The sequence below is a fragment of the Natrix helvetica genome (genome assembly GCF_964273705.1).
Source record: "Natrix helvetica genome assembly, chromosome: 10".
Classification (NCBI taxonomy): domain Eukaryota; kingdom Metazoa; phylum Chordata; class Lepidosauria; order Squamata; family Natricidae; genus Natrix; species Natrix helvetica.
Window position 1 is genome coordinate 16720862 of NC_138561.1, and position 25448 is coordinate 16746309.

Here is a 25448-nt window from a genome sequence, read left to right on the forward strand (position 1 = left end):
GGACAAGCTTAAAGCTTAATCTTTAGAGCCCTTTTCCCGAATTCATGTATACTGGTAGTAGATTCCACGGGTGGGATTCAAAAATTTTAGCAACTGGTTGTCTGCTGGGTTGTTTGGTGGGCGTTGCCTACTCGGCCTCCTGCACCATGGGGGGGGGGGCATTTTTGCCTCCCCAAATTCCAGAGGCTTTCCTTGAGCCTCCAGAAGAGCAAAAACAGCCTCCCCCCTGGTTCCAGAGGCCCTGCAGAGGCCAGAAATGGGCCCATTTCCAGAATTCCGGCACTTCCGGGAGGCCCATTTTTTGCCTTCCTAGAGCCTCCATGCAGGCCATGCACTTAACAGGCATTCAAAATGGGCTGCGTGGAGATTCCTGGGAGGGGAGGGGTGAGGTGGGCGGGGCCAGCCAGTCCTTGCACCTACCGGTTCGGCGAACGAGATGTAAATTTAGCATCCGGTTTGCCCGAACCAATCCGAATCGGCTGAATCCCACCCCTGGTAGGTTACAAACTTACCTTCAGATCAAGATGAAGGATGTACTGTTGATGCAGGTAGTAAATTCCTTCACAAATTTGTTTGGTAAATAAGATAGCATCCAACTCGGTAAGATTGTAGTTTTCATCTATGATCCGGTCAAATAGTTCCCCACCATCGACACTGGTGGAACAAGACAAGGCAGCGTGGAACAAGGACGGTTATTACGGAGGTGGGACAACTACATATCTCCCCTCTCTCCACCGCCACCACCCAAAAAACCCCTTGGAAGTGGCAACCCTTCCCCCCAGGTCATACACAGGCACTGACTTTTGATTTTTAATTGTGATACAAGGAGGGCCTCCATCCATGCATGTTGCAGCATCCCCATCACACGATGAAAATCGGATGCTTGGCAACTGGCATGTACTTATGACGATTGCAGTGTGCTGGGGGTCGTCACGTCATCCCCTTTGCGACCTTCTGACAAGCAAAGTTCATGGGGAAGCCAGATTCCCTGAACAAATGTGTTACTAATTGAACAACTGCAGTTATCCACTTATCAACTCTAGCAAGCAAGGACGCAAAATGGGCGAAAAATTAACAACTGTTCCACTTTGCCACAGAAATTCGGGGCTCAGTTGTCGGCATAAGTCAAGGACCCATCTGCGTTAGAGGTCCAAAACCTTTCAAATGTGTCTGCTCTTTTTTAAAAAAAATATTGCTTTTAAAAATCATCATCCTTATATCATCTTATAATCTTGTCTCGCGTTAGGAAACGTCCTATCATCCCAGCTACTTCTACCAAAATGGTCCACGTATCCCAGTCTCTGAGAGATCTCAAAAAAATGCTTCAAAGGTGTTTTGCAACTCACTATTCCATAATTAAGGTGAGGTTGTTCTTGCTCTCAAAAGCGTCATAGAGTTGAATTAGATTGACGTGACTTAACTGGTTCATTATATTGATCTCATTCTTCACTTCTTCCTGAAACGTGAGTAACGAAATATGTCATTAGCAATACCAGACAGCAGGAAAGGAGACATCCATGCTCCCAATCCAACACCTTAACCCCATGATGGTGAACCTATGGCATGCATGGCATAGGTACGCGAGCCGTCGCTCAGCTCAGCTCCACCATGCATGTGCATGCGCGTACTGCCAGCCAGCTAATTTTTGGGTCTCTGCCACACATTCAGCAAACATGCAAGCATGCATGGGGGCCCATGTGCATGTGAGGGGGGTGAGAGGAAGCGCATAGAGCACCCCCACGCCCCAATTTTGGTCCCAGGAGACTTCCTAGGAGGCCCCCTAGGCCCAAATCAGGGCATGGGCGGGTCACACGCATGCACGGGCGGAGCACGAGGTGGTCGTGCGCATATGCAGGGAAAGGGGGAGGAAGAGGGGTCATGCGTGCATGCACAGGGAGGCAGGGCGCATTGCATTATGGGTGTTTCGGCACGTGAGGAGAAAAAGGTTATCCACCACGCCTTAACCTGTGGACTACTACAAGATGGTTTTTATATCTAGCTATGTCCTTATGAAAGGATCTTGCTTTGCAGAGAAAACACTGACCAGGGTGAATAAAAATCAATGATTTTTTAAAAAAGAGATTTAAAAAATGGGCTGTTTTGATTTAAGTCAGATTTATTTTTAATTTTTATCAAATTTGTTTTAATAAAATGCTTTTGGAGTAAAAAAAAATCTATCTAAAGAGTTTTCTATTTAAGATATGTTAATAATTTAGTTTATTCAGCACGAAATGGAGCTTAGTTAGGTAGCATGAGGCTGTATATTCTGCAAGATTTACATTTTTGGTAAACTCATTTGATGAATCCAAGCTCAGTAAACTGAGATTACATGCACTGAATTGATGCATTCCCACAATTTCACGACAGAGGTGACAGTCGCTCTTTAAAAATTATGATTTAAATCGAGTCGAAATAGAATAGAATAGAAAAGTTGTAAGGGACCTTGAAGGTCTTCTAGTCCAACCCCCTGCCTAGGCTGGAAACCCTACACCACTTCAGACAAAGGGTTATCCAACATCTTCTTAAAAGCGTCCAGTGTTGGAGCATTCACAACCTCTGGAGGCAAGTTGTTGCATTGATTAATTGTTGTGATATGATTTAAATCAAGCCTTTCTACTAGTGAGTTAAATCATGATTTAAATCGTCACTTAAATTGACTTGATTTAAATCAAAGCCACCCTAACACTGACTGAAATAAAGCGGTCGCTTAATTGGTCTTTTGCTTGCTTTCTTTTTTATTTTTTTAAGACGCCCTCCTTACCCTTTCTTTTGCTAATTTCACTTTGATGATCTTGGCGGCCAGACAGAGTCCGGTGGACTTTTCTGTACACTTGTGGACTTGACCAAAACGGCCCCTGTTGAAAGATGGAGAACACAAAGCGATGAAACCCACAAGGAAAACAACTCGGTGGGGGACAACATGCAGCCGATGCCTCCAGAGACCAACTATTCTTATCGTCAATTAAAAATAACCTAGTACAAAGGGAACAGAATCAAGAGGTCAGGAGTCTAAAAGCTCTTCTTTCTCCCAGCTTAGGAAGGATTAAGCCTGATCTTTCCAGACAGTTGTTTAGTGCTTATGTTAAAATCTTACTCCCCGGTTGTATTCTTTCATTGTGGAGCAAAATATGACAACCTGGAGGCAGCAGGTGGAGGGCTCTGTAATTGTATATGCTTTGCCGGTTGTACTTGAGCTATGAATAACCAAAAAGAGGGAATAATATTTTTTTATTAATTTTCTATCAGTTACACTAAAGGTAAAGGTTCCCCTCACACATACGTGCTAGACATCCCCGACTCTAGGGGGCAGTGCTTATCTCTGTTTCAAAGCCAAAGAGCCAGCACTGTCCAAAGACATCTCTGTGGTCATGTGGTCGGCATGACTAAATGCCAAAGGAGCACGGAACGCTGTTACCTTCCCACCAAAGGTGGTTCCTATTTTTCTACTTGCATTTTTACATGCTTTCAAACTGCTAGGTTGGCAGAAGCTGGGACAAGTAACGGGAGCTCACTCTGGTGCTAGGGATTCGAACCGCCGAACTGCTGACCCTTCTGATCAACAAGCTTAGCATCTTAGCCACTGAGTCCCCCTGTTACTATCATTATGTATAGCTAAATTGACTCAGACAACACACTGTTTATTAAGCACTTATATATGTTAAAGAAAAATGTATAAATAAAATTATATTTTTTAAAAAGATGTCCCCCAATAAGAAATATTAAGGTCACAAATGTATACAAGTGGCTACTTTCCTAAGGTCAAAAATGGAAACCCAGTAGTGGTAATCCTTTTTTTTTTTTTACAAGGAAGTGTGTGCTGAGATTGCCAAAGAGAAATTTGTGACCTTAATCTTCCATCCATTAGAAGCAAACTATGGCAGCACAGATGGCATGTCTCTCTTCCCTGGGCTACCCAAGAAAGTGTCATGAGATCAAAGCAAATGTGCCTCCCGAACCTTTCTTCCAGCATCAGGTTTCTACCAAGCTTCCAGTACACATTGGCGAGGTTGTTTTGCCAAGGAGGTTTCAACACACAGCAAGATCTCTTTGGGTGTGGAATGGACAACTGCAAAGGCTTCATCCCAACCTCTACAACTTCATGCCTTCGGAATGAGCAAGACTTTCACCGAACCAATATGGGCCGAGTTGGTGCAATATGCATAGTTTAATGGTTGAAAAAGTGATTTCCAGACTGGGCACAATGCCTTGAGATGCCTACACTAGCCAAAAAAAAAAAAAAAGTTGGATTTGCTATGCAATAGCCCCTGTTAAGCCCTGTTCAGCAAATCTAAGTAGCCTATGTTGAGCTTTAACTAAGTTTAGCAACTTACAATTGCTAGAATTTTCACTGGCCTGGTTGAGTATGTTATTTACGCACTTCCTTTGAAATAATTCTTCTATTCTATGAATGTGGGTGCTGTGATCGTCATTGAACTAGCTAAAGGTAAAAGGTAAAGGTTCCCCTTGCACATATGTGCTAGTCATTCCCGACTCTAGGGGGAGGTGCTCATCTCCGTTTCAAAGCCGAAGAGCCAGCACTGTCCGAAGACATCTCTGTGGTCATGTGGCCGGCATGCCTAAATGCCGAAGGTGCACGGAAGGCTGTTACCTTCCCACCAAAGAGGGTCCCTATTTTTCTACTTGCATTTTTTATGGGCTTTCGAACTGCTAGGTTGGCAGAAGCTGGGACAAGTAACAGGAGCTCACTCCATTATGCAGAGCTAGGGATTCGAACTGCTGAACTGCCCACCTTTCTGATTGACAAGCTCAGCGTCTTAGCCACTGAGTTACCACGTCCCTGTACCAAGTCCATTGAACTAGCTAACCAAGAGCAAAAACAGTCCCTGCAAACTAATAGTGTGAGGACAATACTGAATCTGTGAGGGTCTTACAGCAGACTTTTAAAATAAACCACCTCTTCAAAATAGCACTCATATTTATACAACTGGAGGATTAAGAAATTATTTCCAAGGTAATTGCTTCATGATCGTGCTGTACCAAAACTTACCCTCCCAGGACTTCATCGTGGCTTACAGTGTACAAAGCGGTCAACTCGGTTTGTTTGATGCTCACAATGCGATGCTCGAAAGGAGCTGGAGGAGGAGGACTGTCGTCTGAAGAAGAAACAGAGGAACATAGCTTTGATGTTTCTTGCAACAGACAGTTGAACATCACTTTGACATCTTTCATCGGCCTCTTTCACTAGCACTGATGATGTTACCTAGTTGGGTCATGAAACGTCTGCAAGGAAACAAGCAAGCTCAGAGAGCCCCAAGGACCCCTCATTTCAACCCTGAGCTACAAATAGTTTCTTTTATTGATGCGTCTTCCTTCCTTCCTTCCTTCCTTCCTTCCTTCCTTCCTTCCTTCCTTCCTTCCTTCCTTCCTTCCTTCCTTCCTTTCTCCAGATGAAGTAAGTAGATCAGAGACTATCCACAGCTCAAGATGTTTGCAATGATGTAGGTAGAAGGGAAGAAAATGATAGGCATAACTCTTTGGAGACTCGTGCAAACTTATAGCCATATGGTGCTTTTGTCTTTCATTTTGCAAATGTTGATAGCTTATTATTAATCCAACTGTTTCAGGCACTGGAACAGGTACAAAAAGGTCTGAGTATTTCATTTACATAGACCAATTGTCTCAAACATCACAAGAAGTTGTGATTTTTAAAAACAACAACAACAACAAGTTATTTGAATATTTGAAAACTCGGTTCACTTATAACAAAGATGCTATAAATGATAAATTTACAATTCTCATTTGCAGATATGTCCTTTGCATTAAACTAAACCATGATACTACACTAAACCAAAATAAAACCACATCATTATTTAATGCAAAGTAGTAGTAGTAGTAGTAGTAGTAGTAGTAGTAGTAGTAGTTCTTCTTCTTTTTCTTCTTCTTCTTCTTCTTCTTCTTCTTCTTCTTCTTCTTCTTCTTCTTCTTCTTCTTCTTCTTCTTCTTCTTCTTCTTCTTCCCTCTCCCTCTCCTTCTCCTCCTTCTCTTTCTCCTTCCTTTCCCTCTCTTCCTCCTTCTCCTCCTCCTCCTTCTTCTTCATCATCTTGCACCAATGTCCGATGATGGATATAGCACAAGAAGAAGAAGAACTTTGCGTTAAATAATAACATGGTTTTATTTTGGTTTAGTTATATTGTGCAAACACGGCAAGGGGGTTAGAAAACAAACTAGGGCTTACTATATATAAATTCAAGCCTCACATCAAGGATATAATTTTCTAAACTAGCTTTTGCCTCAGTGTGCTTTTCTTTTCCAATTTCTGGAGGACATTCAGTCACATTTTATCATGGTCTTCTCCAAACACAACTTTACCCATTCACCAGCTGTGATGATCTCCTCTGCAACTAAACCTACCATAAAATCATAGGAGCTGGAGAGGGCTCTATAGGCCACGGGTCTCCAACCTTGGCAACTCAGCAGCTGACTGAGGAACTTTGGGAGTTGAGGTTCCCAGGTCTTAAAGTTGCCAAGGTTGGAGACCCCTGCTCTGGCTCCTGTTCTGTATGCAAGATTTTGGATCTGTAAGTAGATGCAACCCAAGAGAGAATGTGCAACTGATTCAGAAACGGCTACTTACCAATGACCATCTCTTCTGATTTGGTAGCTCCTATGAATGGAGTAACCTCTGAAACTTTCTCTGCTCCCTGTCTGGATCTGCTTTCTCGTCTCACTAAAGAAACTCTCCGTGATTCCACAGTTTCTGGTTTGACGTCTTTGATGGTCTTTGCCATCTCCTTGGGACTTTTTCCTGAAGCGCCCAGATCTTCACCAAAGTCTTTTGGGATGGAACTTGGACACAAGAGGGTGTTGCATTGACTTCTTCCTTTGTCTTCAGCCTTGGGAAGTGGTGCTGGTGAAGGAGGACCTGACAGTTTAGGGATCTGCTCGCTCCTCTTATTGGGAGAATGGATTCCTTTCAATTCTTGTGCGGGCTCAGTCCTGCTGTCCTTTGAGGGCTCCTTGGCTTTAGGAGGTTCCTGCAAATGCTTGCTTCCTTCACCTGTTGGCTGCAGAGAGAATGGAGCCAACCCACCAGCATGTCTACCTGTAGAGCTACCAACACTTCCTTCTTTGTTTCTCAAAGTCATGTCTGGAGCATCATTCATCTGTGCAATGATTGAAGGCCTGCAAAGAAATCAAGTTTAGATCTTTCCTTGTAGCTTTTGAATTTAATTTAATCAAGATTTTTACCCAGTTGCTTCAGGAAGAGCTTTTCTTCAGTTGGCAGGCTTCAAAAGTGTCACGTGTCACCCCCATTCTCTAAACTGCCCAAGGCTAGTTAAGTGATTATGGGATTTATGTTCCAACATCTGGAGTATACTGGGAGTGGTGCGGTGGCCTAGAGGTGGAGCTCCTACCTCACAATCAGGAGGCTGTGAGTTTGATTCTAGGTAGAGGCAGATATTTCTCTCTCTGGGCACAATGAGAATATATCTGCTATATAACTAAATTATTAAATATAACTCTGCATTGGCAACACGAAGGGCATCCGGCCACTCAGGATCCGTTCAGTTGCCCAGGCTTCACCCCACAAGGGATTATGGGGTCATTAAAAGGAGATGATGATCTGGAGTACACCTGGTTGAGGAAGACCAACAGAGATAATATAGTGAAAGCTGTCTTGCACGTCTCCCAGATGTGCTCATGGATATGGACATAATGATAAAATAGTCCCATGATCCTTTTCATTCTACACTGACTACTCTAACTGCAGCAGCTCTCCAATCCCTTAAGCCAGGAGTGTCCAACCATGGCATCTCTGGACTTCAACTCCCAGAATTCCGCAGCCAGGGGGCTGAAAAACCAGTGAGTGGAGACATAAACAAATATGGGCGATGCCCTCTTTTCTTTTTGCCACTTCTTCTTCACCAAGCAGCAGACCAACAGGAGGAAACTGCTTCACAATCACTAAAGATCCAAAGTGATCTCTAATGTATAAATATTGAAATCAGAGCTGTTGCAAATTGTTAGAATCTCTCTTCTCTGAACATTGCTATATACTTCCCTGGGAAAAGAATATTAAGCAGACTTAACTGGATGGGGTACCTTTCATAGTACCTAAGTCTATTTAATTCTGTACCCTCTTCCCCTTGGAGAAGAAAACATTACAATATTTGTAAAATAGAGATGGACTTTTGCAGGACATTCGGTTCATTTTCTAGGTTCTACCATACCCCAAGACCTAAAATGGACACCTAACATCAAAAACGTCATCAAAAAAGCACAACAAAGAATGTTCTTTCTGCGCCAACTCAGAAAGCTCAAACTGTCCAAAGAGCTGCTGAATCAGTTTTACAGATGAATCATTGAGTGTGTCATCTGCACCTCCATAACTGTCTGGTTTGGTTCTGCAACCCAACAAGACAGACACTTATCTAGCTTTAAATCAGCTTTCCTTCAAAGGAAAATTATCCATGGAGGTTGCACATCTGTAGGCAGTGGACCAACAAGTGCTGGCCATGCCAAAGTACCCATATAACCTACTGTCGCTGTCAGTTTGCCAGAAATATCATGGTGAGGATTCTGGAAAGCTTGAAGCTGGGTGAGATCACCTCTGTTTATTGCCATCTTCTTTCCCAGAATCCAAGAGTAGAACATCAGGAGCTACCAATTACCTTGTCCTTATAACTTCGCCGCCAGACTTTGAGGTAGAAGACACAGCTTCCCCAGCAGGTGCGTTGAGTCCACTTTTTTCTCCTCCCTTCCATTGTGGAGTCATTGGTTTCTGGGGAAAGTTCTCTTGATCCATGTTTTGGGTCTCTGTCGGATTGCTGCCGCTCGAGCAGAAAGGACCGTCCTTCTGGACAATGTCCCTGATTGCAGTTTCTTTTTCTCTGGGGCAATCCTTGGAGCCATTTGCCCATCCCAAAGGCTCTGTGGATTCAATCTGGGCCATCTTCTCTGCAGCACATGGTCTGAAGCCCTCCTCGGAAAGGACCGCGCTGGACAAGTTTACCTTTTCACGTGTTCCGTGTCGCTCATCCAACTTGGCTCCCGTTTTGTTTTCTACAAAAAAAATATTTTTCACAGGAATAAGATAAAAAGCTGGAGGACATTCACGGAGTCCACACTGCAAAAACAACTGCAAGAGCAACAAAGATGATGAAGGGACTGGAGGCTTAAATACATGAAGAACGGTTGCAGGAAATGGGTATGTCTAGTTTAATGAAAAGGAGGACTAGGGGAGACATGATAGCAGTCTTCTGATATCTCAGGGGCTGCCACAAAGAAGAGAGAGTCAAACTATTCCCCAAAGCACCTGAGGGCAGAACAAGAAGCAATGGGTGGAAACTAATCAAGGAGAGAAGCAACCTAGAACTGAGGAGAAATTTTCCTGACAGAACAATTAATCAATAAGCCACACTGTGATTGGTTATTGCTTACTCTGTGAATAGAACATGGGTTTAGAATGTGGGGTATTTTGTGAACTCAAATAAATACAGTTTACAATTTTACGAAACAGTTTTAAATCAAAGATAGGCAACCTGGAGCTTTCCAGATGATTGGACATCAACGTCCATAATCCCCAACTAGTAGGGTCTCAATAAGAAATTAGGATGTTGGTAATCTGAAGCATTTGGAGGTCAGCAGGTTGCCTTCTCTGGCCTTAAACAGTCCTGTTAATTTATTACCACACATTAAAGATTCTGACCCAACATTATTCAACAGAAAGTATTTGTAAATACCTTGCAGAGAATTCTTGCTTTCTGTCTGTATTCCTTTCTTGGGAGGGGCATGCTTTCCTTTTGAACCCTTGTCTTCTGGCTTATCTTTAGTCTAGAAAAGTTTAAAAATAACAAATCCATAAGGTCAATTATACCCATTGCTTGCAAAAAAGAAAAGACACTTATTGTGGTATTAATGTAGACAGCACAGGAAATCAAAGAAAGTGGAAGTTATAGTATTCCACCATTTCCAGCTACTGTTTCTTCTTGCTGGTTTGCAGACATAGGGGAGAGGTTGATGGTTGAGGAGGTAGATTGAATTATGGAAATCAAGAGGTGCTGAACACCTTCAACCATGTGAACATGAAAGAATTAACATCCATATCTCTAGTTTCCTCCATTTGTCAACCTTGCTCACCTAGGATAATCTGTCCCAGACCCACCAATCAATGGTTCCAATAAGGGCTGTATATCATGTATTGTGAATAGGATGCGGTGGCTCAGTGGCTTAGATGCTGAGCTTGTCGATCAGAAAGGTCGGAAGTTTGGCGGTTCAAATCCCTAGTGCCGCGTAATGGAGTGAGCTCCCATTCTTTGTTCCAGCTTCTGCCAACCTAGCAGTTCGAAAGCACATAAAAATGCAAGTAGAAAAATAGAGACCACCTTTGGTGGGAAGGTAACAGCGTTCCATTCACCTTCGACATTCAGTCATGACCACGGAGACGTCTTCAGACAGTGCTTGCTCTTCGGCTTTGAAACAGAGGTGAGCACCACCACCCCTACAGTTGGGATTGACTAGCACATACATGCAAGGGGAACCTTTACCTTTACCTTATCCTGTATTGTGAGACATCCTGAATATCTATGATGTGAAACCCATTTCAGAGCTCAACAAATCACAACATTGTCCTAACCTGATCGGTGGAACTTCCATTCCCGTAACCCTTGTGATGACCTACTTAGATTAGCAATGTACTTGTCCTCAACTATGTCATTTTTGGCAAAATTAAGCCTTCGGTCCTAGTTCCACAATAGGAGACATTCCATTCTCATGTTCATTTGCTTTTTCTGAGGAATAACCTTGCTAAGAATTAAGCTACTGGTCTATGGGACACCACGGCTATGCCTTTCATGAGTTTAGTTTGCTTGCTCCTATTACCACTCCTACTACTATGAGTTGGACTTTGATGCTTACAAACTGTAAAATTCATTTGCTAATTAGCATTTTTCCAAACCCCTCTATTCAACCATTCCACCAGCTATTTCAAAATAAGACAAATCAGCTAAATGTTGGAAATGTCACCAGACACCTGGCTCATACTATCATGTGTAGAAGCAAAAAAAAAAAAAAAAATTGGGCAAACATACGGACGTGGTTGGAAAAGATGATGCAACAACATGTTGACCTGAAATATTCCTGTTGGGGATTTTACCAGAAACTTATAGTAAAGAAAATGTATATCTGATTATCCATGTAATAACAGCAGCTAGAATTGTATTTGCACAAAACTGCCCTACAGAGCAGAATGTGATTAGGAAAATATTAGAATGTGCAGAAATGAACAGATTAACACTGGCAATTAAAGAGAAAGAACAAACTGATGATTATACTATATGGGAATCATTTTAGCAATGGTTAGAGAATAAATATAAGAATTAGAAGTAAAAGTAGATGTGTAAAATATAGAAAATGTATCAATAAGAGTTAACAGAGTTAAATAAATCAAGAAGAGGATTGTTATGGTATTAGACATTCAAGGTATTGGTATTAAGCTAGGAATAAATTAAATAACGAACATGATTGTAAATTTTAACTGCTATTAAATATTTGTACCCAGATGACACAGTTTAATGGAAGATAGATTGCTTATATTAAAATAAAATTTCAAATAAAAAAAATAAGATGATTAAACTCTCAGAAAACATTTTGATGTTTATTGGATGTTTGTTTACTTCATTGGACTCACTTGAGCAAGAAGGGATATTCGCCGGAGACGCTGGGTTATTTACGCATTCGAATTTGGTATCTTCGCTTATTTGGCTCCAGCTTATCTACGCCTTTTCTGAGTGATGAGAGATCTATCACACCATGTGGCAGAAGGAGACATATCTCATGGAACCTTTCTGAAGCTTTTCTCCATCGACTGATAAAGGCCCACATTCAAAACAAGGCACCTCATGGTATAACCTCAGGTCTGTAAGTGCGTTGGTTTGCTTCACTTAGATTTTTTTTCCCCTCTTCCAAAAAGCAAACAAGCTAATGCAAAATAATGCCCTGGATGGATATAATTTGTTTGAGGAATCTACATGTCGGCTGACCTGAAGCTGACCTGACCGAAGCCATTTTGAAGCTTCTGTGTTGCCACACTGGAGCTGAGGGATAGGGAAGGGGGAATAGAGAGAGCTGGGGTTTTGTAGCCAAAACAAAATACTTTCTCCTGAGAAGCAAGGACGATGCCATAGATGGTCGGAGAGAGGAGCAGGGGTGGGATTCAGCTGGTTCGAACCGGTAGTTCCAGTGATCAGTTGCCCCCACCCAGCCACCCCTGTTTTATTCCGTCCTATATTTCCCTTGTTTGAAGCCCAGCTGATCGGCGCAGCAGAGCAGATTGCGGGGTCTCAGCTGTTTTACTCACTGGGGCTGCAGGAAAAGGTAAGATTTAGTGCTGATTTCAAATGCAATGTGCACGTGCAGAGCGAACCGGTTGATAGTCCGGTTGAATCCCATCACTGGAGAGGAGTGATATTACCCAGCAACTGGACAGCACCTCGATTGGAACCATTGACTGATTGTTTGGGGAAAGGGGGGGGAAATCTTTTCGTTTTAATTAGGTAGAAACTGTGGGAGCCTTCAGAGTCGGTTTTCACCAGAACTGTGCCAATACGATACAGCCAATAAAACTATTCTTTAAGGAATCTACCTGCCTCAGAAGGATTTTTTTGTATAAACATTTCACCATTTTGTCAATGCCATCCATGGCTGTCTCCATTTCTCCATTTTCTCCTGCCTCGTGATGGGTTGCTTCCCTCAGGTTCAAAATCTCAGTGTAGGAATTCTGAGTTTCTTTGCTGCGATGAATTCCACAGATTGGGTCAACACTGATGGAGGCCTTTTCCTAAGTCATCAATCCCTTTGTTAACTTTCTGGAGTCTTCCGGTCATGTCTTCTTGGCAATGCAACAGCTTGTCCACCTTTTCATTGAGAAGGTTGCGTTTTTATTTATTATTTTTTTATTTTATTTTATTTTATTTTATTTTATTTCTAGACCGCCCCCTCTCCCCGAAGGGACTTGGGGCGGTGTTTTGTCCAAGGTATTTACACAGGGTGCCTTTCATAACTGCTGTGGCCCACCAGCTGCCAGCAGAGCTGGCAGCAGAGTCAGAGAGTCAGGAGGTTGTGGAGCAACATGGGCCAGTCCTGGAGGCTGGGGAAGGCTCGGACGAGGGCTCTGCATCAGAGGCAGAGATGGGGCCAAGCCCCCTGGCAGTGATCAGCTGCCTTCAGAGCTAGACAGCAATGAGGCAGAAGAACAGTTGGAGCCTGTTCCCAGTGTGTGCATGCGCAGAGCTGCCAGAAGAAAAGAACAGCTAAGAAATCAGGGTTGACTTGGGAGTAAAGCCACCGGTGGATAGTGAACGGCCCCTTCCATAGGAAATAAAAGAGGAGCAAAAGGGGAGTGGGCTTCTGTAGGAAACAATTCGTTCGTTCCTTCATTCGTTTCAGGAGTGTGAAGATCTGTCCGTGAATCTCAGACTCTGTGCCAAGTCTTTCCTTGCACAGCGCTGCGTTTGGAAAATATTTACATGGCAGCTTTCCAAGCTAGATAAGATCTGTGGTCATAACTTCACCTTTGCAAGACTGTTTACCAGACCTTTGCTGAATGTGAACGAGAGGAATTCACATTCATTTAATAAAAGGGGTTTTGCCGGGACCAGGAATCTGCTTCGTGCTTTGTGGGGAAGTCTAGGTCAGAAGAGTAACCTGAGGCCTATTTATAAATGCTTCTTGGGGTCATTTCAGACATTCTGAGGAGAAGAGATTAAATGGGCAGGTGCTTTACTTGCTGGAATTAAAGAGCAGTGCTTGGAAATTATATCGGCCTTTGGAATGAAACGAAAATACTAGAAGCTGCTAAGAGCATGCCGTCTATTAGCTGGTATGTAACCCACTCTTGTTTCGCATTATCTGTTTTCTTCTTGCATGTATATGATGATGATGATGACAAGTTGGCAGCCGGTTTAAAGAGTCCCTCCCCAGCAGCCTTCCTGCCGTCACAAAACCATTTAAAATTCTTCCCTTGAGAGGCTGTTGATAACCAAGCATCTTAAGAATTGGCATCAGCTGAATAGCTGAGATTCGTCGAGAGGAGAGGAAAGTTGGGGTTTTGTTTTGCGTTTTCCGATGGTGCAAGAAACAGCTTATAAAGTGATTCTTTTCGAAGGAAGGGGGGGGAAACCGAATGGGGGATTGAAGCAAGGTTAAACTCTGACCCCATAAAAACAGAGGGTTATTGTCAAATGCAAAATGTACACATGTTGGCCAACATGCATATACTGGCCGTGCTTAAAATTGGCCGGCAGTCAGGATGTTAAAAATAGGACGTTCACGACAATGATACAAAGCATACATCACTCGCCAGCGTGCCTTTCAAAGCAGAGACAACTCAAGTCAAATTCTTTCGCTTGTGCCAAGAGAGTCCTTTGGCCATTTAAAAAAAGAAAAGAAAAAAGAAATAGCAGATCAAAATTGTTTTTACAATTAATAGCAAAATCATTAGCGTTACAGGCTACCACTCAACCCACCCCGAAAAAGTCCTTCAAATTTGCTTTTTCCTCACCAGGAATCTTTTAGTGGGATTTAACATGAATTTACATTCCCTATGATGACGCAAAGTTTTGCCTACTTTTTCTATATTCGCACAAATGAAGGCTGGGAGTTGTGATCCAACATGTTTTTACAGATTACAGATTAACAGAGTTGGAAGGGACCTTATTGGTCATCTAATCCAACCCCACCCCCACCCCGCTCAAGCAAGAGACACTACACCATTTCTGACAAATGGCAGTCCGATCTCTTCCTGAAAGTCTCAAGTGATGAAGCCCCCACAACTTCCGAAGGCAACTTCTGTTCCACTGATTGATTGTTCTGTCAGAAAGTTCCTCCTTATATTTCCATGTTGAATCTCTCCTTGGTCAGTTTCCATCTGTTATTTCTTGTCTGGTTCCAAGGTGCCTTGGAAAATAGCTTGACCCCCCTCCTCTCTGTGGCAGCCCCTCAAGTATAGGAAGACTGCTATCCTGTCTCCCCTGGTCCTTCTCTTCCATAGACTAGCCATGCCCAGTTCCTGCAATCGTTCTTCATATGTTTTAGTCTCCGATCCCCTAAGTTTAGGAGAGCTATCTCAAAGGTTCTTTTCCAAAAGGCAACTGAGCTGGGGAGGGGGGGGGGTCCCTGAAGAAGAAAATGTTTTACTTCTCATCCAAGAAGCATCAATCTTTTAAAAGAAGACAAGGACAAAGAAGAAAGCAAAACTTTTTCTTCTTCTCCCTCAAGGGAAAAACACACACACACACACAGTCCAGCTGCCTTTTTGGAAAAGGGCTTGTGAGACAACCATGACTTGGATGGCTGAGAATCACCACAGGTACTTTTAGGAGAGCTACTCTCACTATGCTCATGGGGTTGAACGTGTACAAAGCTCACTGTTGTACACACAAAACCTGTGTTGTTTTCCTCAGGGAGATGTAATTAACTTTTCATTCACCAAGTTGTCACATCAGGAGGAATTTACAAGATGTTTTGCCGCACAGCGTGTTCTCACCACCCAAGCTAAAATAGCTATGATTAAAGGTAAAGGTTCCCCTCGCACACATGTGCTAGTCGTTCCCGACTCTAGGGGGCGGTGCTCATCTCTGTTTCAAAGCTGAAGAGCCAGGGCTGTCCGAAGAGACGTCTCCGTGGTCATGTGGCCAGCATGACTAGACAGCAAAGGTGCACAGAATGCTGTTCCCTTCCCACCAAAGGTAGTTCCTATTTTTCTACTTGCATTTTTACAGGCTTTTGAACTGCTAGGTTGGCAGAAGCTGGGACAAGTAACGGGAGCTCACTCCGTTACACATCACTAGGGATTCGAATCTCCAACCTTTCTGATCAACAAGCTCAGCATCTCAGCCACTGAGCCACCGCGTCCCTATATTATATTTTATTATAATATAATAAGCTATGATTAGCAACCTCCAATATCAGCAGTGGCACCTGGTTCTGCCCCAGCTGTTATCTTAGCATAGTTTATCTAGTGCCCCACATCCCACCCCCCATCCCTCTTACTTGCCAGCTAGTCTATAGGCACAAGCCAACATCTTTCTCACCTTAACTCATCCAAACGTTTGTCCTTCAATGTCACCACCATCACTCTTCTTACTAGCTGCCCAAGTGGACTTTTAAAGTCAGGTTGCTCTAACACCCAGATCTCCCACATTCTAATTTCAGCCTGGCACACTCTTCTGCCAGCTCTCCCTGTGACATTTGCATTTGACGTCATTCGCATGTTCAAGAATAATTTATCAGTTGGGGGTGGGGGTGGGGAAGGTATCAGCAATCTGATCACAACAACTAACACGGTAAAAGAAACAGGTGGAACCTCAGTTTACCCACTATTCAGTAGAGGTAACTCTTATGCTGTTGAATTACTTAGGTACCTTTGCTGATTTATTATAAGATATCTTTCCTGCCCAACAAAGCCAACTCCAGTGGGTCAGAAGGAAAGATAGCAAATAACCAATTCACTTTTTGCTCAGAAATCTTGAATGCCCTGTTGGTTGGTAACATAGCAATAGCCCTTAGACCGATATACTACTTCATAGTGTTTTACTGTCCTCTTTAAGTGGTTTAGAGAGTCAATCTCCTGTCCCCAACAATTTAGGTCCTTGTTTTATCCACCTTGGAAGGATGGCAGGCTGAGTCAACTTAATAGAAGACCAGGTTTCTTGGTAGAGCAGCTGAACCTGAAGCTTCGTGGAGACCATATTTTGTAACCAATGGCCTGTTAAAGTCAGAGCTGCTTGTAGCAGTTAAAATACCCTACACGGTCCACATTGTAAGCCCCCATAATATGGGAGCGAAGCGGAGACCAACAGTGACATTTTTGAGAACATCTAGGCCTTCCCAACTTGAGATGAGCTTTCAGTCAAGACCGTCTTCATTCATAATGCCACCTTTTAGCCACCATGTTACATTAAATGTTTATCATGAGAACCCCCTAAAAAAACACACCACAGTTTTCACCATTTGTGTAAAGACCCTTAAGTTCCATGCTTACTTCAACCCACAATCTTTTGGCATGTGAATATATGACCTATGTGGAAAACTATGTTCAAAATAATCTGATTTAGAAAAAGGTGGAAACATGAAAACGACATTTTTAGCATTCTCTGCCAGCATCCTTAGCTTTGTGATCTGTTCTGTGTTGGAAGCTACAATCGAATGGCTGGGCTAAGGGCTTCGGTAATCCATATTTCTGCTTATGTGTCCCGACAGAGCTTACATTATCATGTTTAATTTTCTATTGCAATACTAATAGCCTATTTATTTTCTGAGTGCCTCTTCTTAGATACTTAAAGGATATCATCTATATCGAAAGAGGAGGAATTAGAGGGAATTAGGTGGAGACCATTTTTAAGAGAAACCCAATGAAGAGAAAAGTAGGGGGGGAATTGAAAGGAAGGTAAAGGTTCCTCTCACACATATGTGCTAGTCGTTCCCGACTCTAGGGGATGGTGCTCATCTCTGTTTCAAAGCCAAAGAGCCAGCGCTGTCCGAAGACGTCTCTGTGGTCATGTGGCTGGCATGAGTAAATGCCAAAGGTGCATGGAATGCTGTTACTTTCCCACCAAAGGTGGTTCCTATTTTTCTACTTGCATTTTTAGGTGCTTTCAAACTGCTAGGTTGGCAGAAGCTGGGACAAGTAACGGGAGCTCACTCCATTAGGTGGCGCTAGGGATTCTGACCACCGAACTGCTGACCTTTCTGATCGACACGCTCAGTGTCTTAGCCACGGAGCCACTGTGTCCCTTGAGCCACTGCATGGAAGGAAGGAGACTACCATCAAGACAAGCCTAAGTGAGCGTGCAATTCTAAGAAGCAGAAGAAGGAACAGAAATCACGTACTGCACAGAAGGGAGATGAACAGAGAATTCTAGAAAAGTGCCTGGTTTTATTCCTAAAGAAGAAAGTTGTATTTGAATATACACACAAGGGAAGAGGAGACAAGACATCAGAATTTTGCCCAAAAGCTATTTTTAGATTGAAGTGCCTGGGGAGCAAAATAACTTGAATGGCCCCAGCCAGCCAAAAATTTTCCAGATCTGTTAAGCAGTTACACTAAAAATGTAACCTAAGTCAGGAAACACTGTCTAAGAAAATAAAATACAGGTATTGTGATATTGTTAATATTTAGAGAAAGACTAGCTGCCTCACTACCATAATGTGTGTGTGTGTGTGTGTGTGTGTGTCGCTCACATGCACATCTATATGTTTGTGTCTCTGCATGTAAAGGCAGAGATATGCGATCTTCCATGAAGAGCATTGATAAGAATTTCATTCCTGAATTTCTTTTTTGTTTAATGATACGATTCCTTTCTTTCCCGACTCCTGCCCTCCCCCTCTCCTCTTTTTCCTTCTTTTAAATGAATATAATCTGGCTTAACAGCTGAAAGAAAAAAACCAATGAATTTGTGATTAGATAGAATAGAATAGAATAGAATAGAATAGAATAGAATAGAATAGAAGGTCTTCTAGTCCAACCCCCTGCTTAAGTAGGAAACCCTATACCATTTCAGACAAATGGTTATCCAACATCTTCTTAAAAACTTCCAGTGTTGGAGCATTCACAACTTCTGGAGGCAAGTTGTTCCATTGATTAATTGTTCTAACTGTCAGGAAATTTCTCCTTAGTTTGCTTCTCTCCTTGATTAGTTTCCATCTGTTGCTTTTTGGCCTGCCTTCAGGTGCCTTGGAGAATAGCTTGACTCCCTATTCTTTGGGGCATCCCCTTAGATATTGGAAGACTGCTATCATGTCTCCCCTAGTCCTTCTTTTCATTAAACTAGACAAACCCAGTTCCTGCAACTGTTCTTCATATGTTTTAGTCTCCAATCCCCTAATCATTTTTGTCGTTCTTCTCTGCACTCTTTCTAGAGTCTCCACATCTTTTCTACATCGTGGCGACCAAAACTGGATGCAGTATTCCAAGTGTGGCCTTACCAAGGCCTTATAAAGTGGTATTAACACTTCATGGGATCTTGATTGCTAAGAACATGAGAGTAAACTGCGATTCGGAAGAATATAAAACCTTGGCAAAAGTTGCCTCTTTCAAAAGAGAAAAACGCAAACCCGAAACGCAGCTTCTGTGCAAAAGGGAACCACAGTCACAGTACAGAGACTTAATCATCACGTTGAGCAGACGTAGATATAACAAAGCATTGTTTAGAAATTAACAAGCGAAGAAGGAATGTTGCATGTTTTCACAATTCACCGCAATAAATAACAAGGCTGCGAAGGATTACTGACAATTTTTTAAATGGTTAAAAAAATATTTCTCTGCTTCATACAGTTTGTAACCTCAAGCTTCATTTGGTAAGAACTCTTAGAAATATGAACCGCATACATTGATCTATATGCTAAGATTTCCTTTGCTTTTTAAACATATCACATTGTATGAGTTACTACCTAGGGTCAGTTTGAGGTGGAGCACGTAAAGCTACAAATGGCTGCAAGACCCAAACCCCAAAACTTTTAACATTAGACAGTTTACCGTGGACCTCACCCCATTCCTAAGAGGTCCGTAAAGGGGGCATGCATAAGCGCATACCAACGTGCCTACCGACCCTGTCCTAATATTCCCATTTCATGTATTCAAAATCATGTTTATACTTATATATGTTATCTAATATCTAATGTTTGATGAAATAAATAAATTAAAAATAAAAAGGAACCATTCAAGCAGGGAAGGAAAACCAAGGCAGGTGAGATCCTGACCCTCGCCGCTCGAGATGATTCTGCCCTTCTAATAAAAAAGACGATTCTAATGAAACCACGGCAGAGAAGAACTTCCTGGAAGTAGTGCCCGAAAACTTAAATCAAGAGAGACGTTTCCTTACCGCAAATTTCTTGATGTAATCGGAGACGCAAGATCCCCCCATGCTCAAAGCAAGGGACTTATGCAACGAAGAACTATGATAAAGGGTGCCCATTTTTCTGTTCTTTTCTTTCCTTTTGCTGCCCCCTCACACTTGTTGGGCAGCCCCCCAAGGACGGCCCACAGCTTTTGACTCAGTAGAGGGGAATGGCAGCCTGGCTCAATCTTGCTGGAATGGGCTGCCTCCTTTATCTGTCGCTGAACCAGGCATTTCAACCACTTTCTTATCTTGAAGGCTGAGCGATTATCTGTATTCCTACCGCTCACTTCCTGAATGGCTGATAGGGCCGTGGCACAGAGCGTTGGCGCTGACGGGACTAATGAAATCTGTACAGAGACACGCCATTCAGTTGCACAAAAGCCTTTCTGTAACCTGCGTACACCAGAGGCAATGCCCAGCAGGAGTGTTTCTTTCAGGTTAAGAGAATTATCCTACCTAAATTAAATTAGAGGGCCTTGCAATGCGTCGGGTGTAATTCTCAAAAAATACTTCAAAAGTAAGTAAGGGGCATGAAAAAAACTGAAGTTGGGAGCTCAGTAATGACACCATCTCTGTTCCAGTGGTGGGATCCAACATTTTTTACTACTGGTTCTGTGGGCGTGGCATGGCTTGATGGGCATGGCAGGGGAGGAATACTGCAAAATCCCCATTCTCTCCCGATCAGCTGGGACTCGGATGGCAGAGAATAGATGGGGCAGGGCCAGTCAGAGGCGGTATTTACCAATTCTCTGAACTATTCAATATTTCTGCTACCAGTTCTCCAGAACTGGTCAGAACCTGCTGAGTACCACCTCTGCTCTGTTCCCATAAGTGAGAAATGAGCTGCCCACCAATTTAGATTTCTGCTCTTTTCAGAATTGAATCCATAACACTAAACAAGCAACTCCATGAAGTTGCCACCTCAAAGACAAACTTTTCAGATAGCTGAGGAAATAGCAGTTTTAGGTTGAGCCTCGTCTGTTTCTCACAAGAAATGCTGTGTGTAAGAAGATCCACCCTTCACGTATACACTGCGTAGGGACTACGTATTTCCGGTTGTACGAGTTGTAAGAACAAGTATAAGTTGGTGGTAGAACGCACAATGTATGTGTAGAGTACAAAAGGTTCTATATGTGCCATTTCTGGGTAACAACAACTAGCTGGGAGTGTTCATAGACTGTGTTGTTGTTGTGGTCCTCCAGCGGCCAGTGAAGCTGGCAGCAGATTCGGACAGTGAGGAGGTTGGGGAGGAACCTGGGCCAGTCCTGGAGCCTGGGGAAGGCTCTGATGAGGGCTCTGTGTCGGAGGCAGAGTGGGGGCCAGAGCCGTATGCCAGTTATCAGCTGCCTTCAGAGTCAGACATCAGTGAGGCAGAGGAACAGCTGGAACCTGTTCCCAGTGTGCGCATGAAGGGAATGGCTAAAGGATGGGGGTCAACTTGGGAGTAAGGCCACAGGTGGACGATGAATGGCCCCTCCCAGAGGAAATAAAAGAGGAGCGAAAGGGGAGTGGAGTTTGCAGGAGACAATTAATTTGCTTAATTGGTTCGTGACTCTCTGAGACTCCTTGCCAAGTTTTTCAGAGATTGGCCTGGCAGCTCTCCAAGCCAGATAAGGTCTGTGACTGTAAACCCTCCCTTGAAAGACTTGGCTGGATGTGAATGAGTAGAATTCACAGTAAATTTATAAAAGGGGCTTTTGTTGGGACAAGGAGTTTGCTTCAGGCTCTCAGGAAGCCTAGGTCAGAACAATACTGCATCCAGTTTTGGTCACTACATAACAAACAAAAATGTTGAGACTTTGGCAGATGTGCAAAGAAGAGAAACTAGGATGATTAAAGGCCTGGAAGACAAAAACATACGAAGAACGGTTGCAGGAATTGGGTATGGCCAGTCCAGAGAAAAGAAGGACTAGGGGTGACATGATAGCAGTGTTCCAGTATTTGAAGGGCTGCCACAAAGAGGAGGGGATCAACTTATTTTCCAAAGCATGAAAAGGCAAGACAAGAAACCATGGATGGAAATTAATCCAGGAGAGAAGCAACCCGGAACTAAGGAGAAATTTCCTAAGAGTGAGGACAATCAACCGGTGGAACTTAATTGGGGCTTAACCAATTAGCCTCCAGTCCCTGGAGGTTTTTAAGAAAAGACTGGACAGCCACCTATCTGAAGTGGTATGGGGTCTCCTGCTTGAGCAGAGGGTTTGACTAGAAGACCTCCAAAGTCCCTTCCAGCTCTATTCTGATTGACTGGATGCAAGTCCGTAATAGGTTCCAAGGGGCATGCACAGCCCAGAGTCGCAATGGAGAGCTAGAGAGCCATAGATAGATTGCAAAGGTTGCAAACGGCGGAAGGAAGGAAGGAAGGAAGGAAGGAAGGAAGGAAGGAAGGAAGGAAGGAAGGAAGGAAGGAAGGAGAGGGAGAAGGACAATCTTGCATGACAGCAAAGGTCCCCATTAGGAAATCTGGCAGCTGGTTTGGAACAAACAAGCTCTAACCTTCCTCCCTTAATTAGCAGCTCTAAATACAGACGGGTGGTGTAAACGGACACCCAGCTACAACAGTGGTTAACATAATACATGAAGATAACTGCATTATCAGTCAGATTTCCTCTGCCTTTGGGCTTCTTCTTTTGAATGCAAGCAGTTTTGTTTTTCTTTCTCTGAGGTTTGGCAGAGGGAAGACAGGAAGAAGATCACCATGTAGATAGATAGATAGATAGATAGATAGATAGATAGATAGATAGATAGATAGATAGATAGATAGATAGATAGATAGAGATAGATAGATAGATGATAGATAGAATTAGAATTAGAATTAGAATGATGGAATTAGATAGGAAGTCTAGCTAAATAGCTAGACAGACAGAAGGATGGATGGATAGATGGATAGAATTAGAATGATGGAATTAGATTGGAAGTCTAGCTAAATAGTTAGACAGACGGATGGATGGACAGACAGATAGACAGACAGATTTTAAGGTACATGTCCCTTTTAGTTTGGCATTTATAGCTTCATTGTTCCAAGGAAAGAAAAGTTTCAGAAGAAAGCAGAACGTTTAATTCGACTACATATGCTAGTTCTGTGGCTGCTCGGAAATAGTCAGGCATGGGAAGGGTTTTGTGGGGCCCGGTGTTTTCTTTTCTGTGGGAAACGGGCCCAAATGGCTCTTTGGGTGTTTAAGATTGCAGACTCCTGTGCTAGGGCTTATTTTCCAGTTGGCTCTTATTTTGGGGGAAACATGGTAGTTGCATTTTGCTGAAAGTAAAAAAGTTGGTTATTCCTGCAGGCACCCGGAGGGGAGAAGAGCTGTGATCAGCCTTCCCAGACCTATTCCAGTGTGGCATTTTTAACCCAGCAGAGTCAGAAAGCCTGCCAAAGAAATAAGTAGCAGGCAGCTTGTAAGAATGGGCAGAAATTTCAGTCATGCCAACCAGCTCACAGGCATCGCTTGAAGTGCTTTCCTGGTGCAGCAAATTGAGCCATTGTCACTTTCGCAGTGAACAGAGAAACTGAAGCAGAGACCGAGGTGCAGAGTTGAAAAATCTCAATAAGCAAAAACAAATATGTGACATCTCACCTCCCTTCCCATGGCAAATGGGCTTTCGTATTAATTCTGTTTGTTCCTAATCTTTTTTTCTAACCCAACAATCCTGAGAGTTTCTTCCCGAACTGCCCGTAACTACTCATCAAATACCCTTGAAGGGGGAAGCATTGCAATGTTGTATTTTGGTTTTCATAAAAGCTCCTTGTTCATTCTTCTACGCTGCTTAGCTGTTGCATTACTGACCAGTGCTCAGTATCCAGTATCAAAATAAAGCACATATAGAAAATAACAAGGTTCTTTTTCTCATTTCTTTTGCTATTTAAAGGTAATGGTTCCCCTTGCACATAGGGGCTAGTCGTTCCTGACTCTAGGGGGTGATGCTCATCTCCATTTCAAAGTCGAAGAGCCAATGCTGTCCGAAGATGTCTCCATGGTTATGTGGCTGGCATGACTAAACGCCGAAGGCGCACGGAACGCTGTTACCTTCCCACCAAAAATGGTTCTTATTTTTCTACTTGCATTTTTATGTGCTTTCGAACTGCTAGGTTGGCGGAAGCTGGGACAAGTAACGGGAGCTCACTCTGTTACGTGGCACTAGGGATTCGATCTGCCGAACTGCTGACCTTTCTGATCGACAAGTTCAGCTTCTTAGCCACTGAGCCACAATTAGTTTCTGGGCACTCAAACCAGGAATCTCATATCTATAATGGCCCATTGAACATCTCATCAACACAAGGAAAATCCGGTATGTTGGTCCCTTTAGTACTTACCTTTTCTTTTTTTGTTTCTTTTTTAAAATTTTATTGATTTTTTAAAAAAAATTAATTACATTTCTTGCCGCTTAATAAACATTGTGTTGTCTGGGTATTTAATTTACTTAACAATACTGGTTACGTTCTTAATCTCCACCCCTTTTCCCCAACCACTGATAAACTAGATTCCATGTTGGATAGTGTTCTGTGTCTTCTTTCTGCTTAATTTTCAACTTCAATCTATTCATTTCTGCACAGTCTAGTATCTTCTTAATTATCTCTTCATCTTGCGGCTTTTCTTCATTTCTCCAATGTTCAGAATTTAGAATAACAGAGTTGGAAGGGACCTTGAAGCTCTTCTAGTCCAACCCCCTGCTTAGGCAGAAAACCCTACACCAGTTCAGACAAATGGATATCCAACATCTTCTTAAAAACTTCCAGTGTTGGAGCAGTCACAAGTTGTTCCACTGATTGATTGTTCTAACTGTCAGGAAATTTCTCCTTAGTTCTAAGTTGCTTCTCTCCTTGATTAGTTTCCACTCATTGCTTCTTGTCCTACCCTCAGGTGCTTTGGAAAATAGTTTTGCTCCCTCTTCTTTGTGACAACCCCTGAGATATCATGTCTCCCCTAGTCCTTCTTTTCATTAAACTAGACATACCCAGTTTCTGCAACCGTTCTTCATGTTTTAGCCTCCAGTCCCTTAATCATCTTTGTTGCTCTTCTCTGCAGAGTCTCAACATGTTGTGCGAATATAATCCTCGCTGCTCTTGTGACATGTAATATTAAATGCATACTTTTCTTATCTAATTTTTCCCGATATTATTACTAATAAAAACAGTTCAGGTTTAAAATCTACGTGCTTCCCTGCCATCTTTTCTAGCCACCTGTGTATCTTTGCCCAAAATTTAGCACCTACCTTTTCATTGCTCTTCCAAGTCAACGTAGAATTGGATACTAGCATAGAGCACAGAGGGGTCACCAGGAAACCTGCAGTAGCAAAGGAGCTCAGGAGCCCGGCTAAATCTTTTATCCGTTATAAATCAGGAAAGACCATCCGCAAAGCTGCAATTGGATAGAAATAAAATGGAAACACGCGTTTTGTCCTGCGGAAGCATCCTCAGGCAGCCCTCGTCTGTCTGACGGCACAGCTTTGGCACCGAGACATTTCAAAAGGTGCTTCCCTCCGGGTAGATTAGAGGAAAAGGTCAGAATCTCTATTGGCTTCCCTAAAATAATGGAGATTTGTCTCCCGCATCTCACAAAGAGGGAACGTGTCAAGGCCAAGAAGACC

At 42.9% G+C, this 25448-nt stretch overlaps 1 protein-coding gene across 3 annotated transcripts in view; it reads right to left on the minus strand.

Annotated features, from left to right (window-relative positions):
• MYLK3 (myosin light chain kinase 3) overlaps positions 1–25419 on the minus strand; it is a 30267-nt gene extending 4848 nt beyond the window's left edge. The window contains exons 1-8 of one of the 3 annotated variants that reach the window (XM_081963673.1): positions 25074–25419; positions 9705–9795; positions 8634–9024; positions 6596–7143; positions 5009–5114; positions 2762–2855; positions 1347–1456; positions 513–654 (exon numbers count right to left, since the gene is read on the minus strand). In XM_081963673.1, the coding sequence (XP_081819799.1) occupies positions 513–654; positions 1347–1456; positions 2762–2855; positions 5009–5114; positions 6596–7143; positions 8634–9024; positions 9705–9795; positions 25074–25118 (1527 nt within the window). In that variant the 5' untranslated portion in view covers positions 25119–25419. Of the gene's footprint in view, positions 1–512; positions 655–1346; positions 1457–2761; positions 2856–5008; positions 5115–6595; positions 7144–8633; positions 9025–9704; positions 9796–16052; positions 16070–19841; positions 20033–25073 lie in introns of those variants that run through there. The other 2 variants (XM_081963672.1, XM_081963674.1) reach the window with 2 other exon arrangements.
• Between the last annotated feature and the right edge of the window lie 29 nt (positions 25420–25448).